General features: G+C 63.6%; 1 protein-coding gene across 1 annotated transcript in view; it reads left to right on the top strand.

The window, feature by feature from the left end:
• TTC28 (tetratricopeptide repeat domain 28) overlaps window positions 1-1,820 on the top strand; it is a gene marked incomplete in the record, with an annotated part of 584,271 nt that overhangs the window by 571,782 nt on the left and 10,669 nt on the right. Inside the window, 3 exon segments of the mRNA XM_027771579.1 lie at window positions 10-176; window positions 542-666; window positions 1,676-1,820. Coding sequence (XP_027627380.1) covers window positions 10-176; window positions 542-666; window positions 1,676-1,820 — 437 coding nt within the window.

The raw sequence follows: 1,820 nt of genomic DNA, 5'->3' as shown, positions 1-1,820 counted from the left end.
GGCCGCCCGGTGCGTCCTCGTGTCCCTGTGGCCTGCACCGGCGGCTGCCTCCAAGATGTTCATCCACGCCTTCTACTCATCCCTGTTGAATGGCCTGAAAGCCAGCGCCGCCCTCGGGGAGGCCATGAAAGTGGTGCAGAGCAGCAAGGCCTTCTCACACCCCTCCAACTGGGCAGGTAAAGAGCTGGCCGCCGCAGGTGCTGGCCTGAGCGCAGGGCAGCCCTCAGGGCCCAACTCCACGCTGAAATGGAGGGCAGGCAGTACAGGAGGACTTGGGGCGGTGGCTGGGCCTGTCACCCTGGGCCCGCCACCCTGGGTTCTGCCGGGCTCTTCCTGCGGCAGTCCCCAGCTCCTCCTCCTGCCAGCAGCATGTCCTACTTACCTGAGTGGCTAGAGATGCCTCTCCAAAGGAGGGGGACCAAAGGGCACCCCATGGTCTGGCCCAACAGCTGTTCTGCCCAGGCCCTGCCCTGCTGCCGGTTAGCTGCAACAGGGGAAAGGGTGCTTTGGGCTGTGGGCCTGACGTGCGTGCTCTCCGCAGGGTTCGTGCTCATCGGGAGTGATGTTAAGCTCAACAGTCCCTCGTCGCTCATCGGCCAGGCCCTCACGGAGATCCTGCAGCACCCAGAGCGCGCGCGGGACGCCCTGCGTGTGCTGCTGCACCTGGTAAGGGCCCGCAGGAACCTTCCCTCAGGGCTGCATGCGGAGCCAAGAGCCAGGCCTGCAGGAGGAGGGCAGGGTGTCCCTGGCATGGAGACGCAGCAGGTGGACAGCACGTTAGGGCTGGGGCCGCTTAGTGCCAGCCATAGGAGCATCTCTGGCATGTTCTGTCACACACCGATCTGAGTGGGGGCACTGTGGGTCAGGCCACAGCAGCCCTCGCCGAACTCCAGGAGGGGCAGCTGAGCACAATGCCCTTCGCCCGCATCATCTCCAGACCACGTGGCTGTGGGCAAACTGCTGCGGCTCCCTGAGCCTCAGTTTCCCTCTAGAAGAGGTGAGAAACCACCATTTCAAGGTTCCCGTGCAGATCAGAGGGAAGGGGAGGAGCTGCCACACAACAGGGTTCCAGCGGCCAAGGGTGCTGCTGCCCTGGGCTCAGGTGGGAGAAAAGGCAGGTCTGACTCACGGGGCCAGCTGGTCCCCGTCCTGTCCTTTACACGTTAGGGATTTAGGCGAGAAACAGCGCCACGAGTCGTGCACCACCCCTCTTTCTTGATAACTACTGGAAGACAACTTCAAATAGCTTAGAGTCACCATTCTCCCCAGAGTTCTGTGCCAAAAAGTCCAGCCCTGGTTCACCTACCTGTGCCCGGGGTCCTGAAGGGCCTGGGGCTTACCCCACAGGGCTGGGTGCTGTTAGTGTCTGGGGCAGGCCCGGCCTGAGACTAGCTTCCAGACACGTGGCTTCAGTGACCCCGAGCAGTGGGAGGAGGCGGGTTGGGGAGCACAGAGTCCCCCAGTCCCATCAGCCCTCCCTGCTCAGGTCACAAACGCCTTCCCACCTAGGCCCTCCCTTGCCAGACACCTGGCCGAAGTCCCAGCGTGGTCAGGAACTCAGGTCTGGCCACTGAGGTGGCAACTGTGAGCCCTGCTTTGCCCTGGGGCTGTGTTCCCTGAAGCCAGAGCGAGAAACCAGGCCTGACTGGGTCTCTCTCTCCCCTCGTCCCGCCAGGTGGAGAAGTCCCTGCAGCGCATCCAGAATGGGCAGCGAAACGCCATGTACACGTCCCAGCAGAGCGTGGAGAACAAAGTGGGTGGCATCCCCGGCTGGCAGGCCCTCCTCACCGCCGTGGGCTTCCGGCTAGACCCCCCGGCCA

The sequence above is a fragment of the Tupaia chinensis genome, unplaced genomic scaffold (genome assembly GCF_000334495.1).
Source record: "Tupaia chinensis unplaced genomic scaffold, TupChi_1.0 Scaffold000226_1, whole genome shotgun sequence".
NCBI lineage: Eukaryota > Metazoa > Chordata > Mammalia > Scandentia > Tupaiidae > Tupaia > Tupaia belangeri.
The sequence above is the reverse complement of the archived record's forward strand: the minus strand, read 5'-3'. Positions and strand labels throughout refer to the sequence as shown.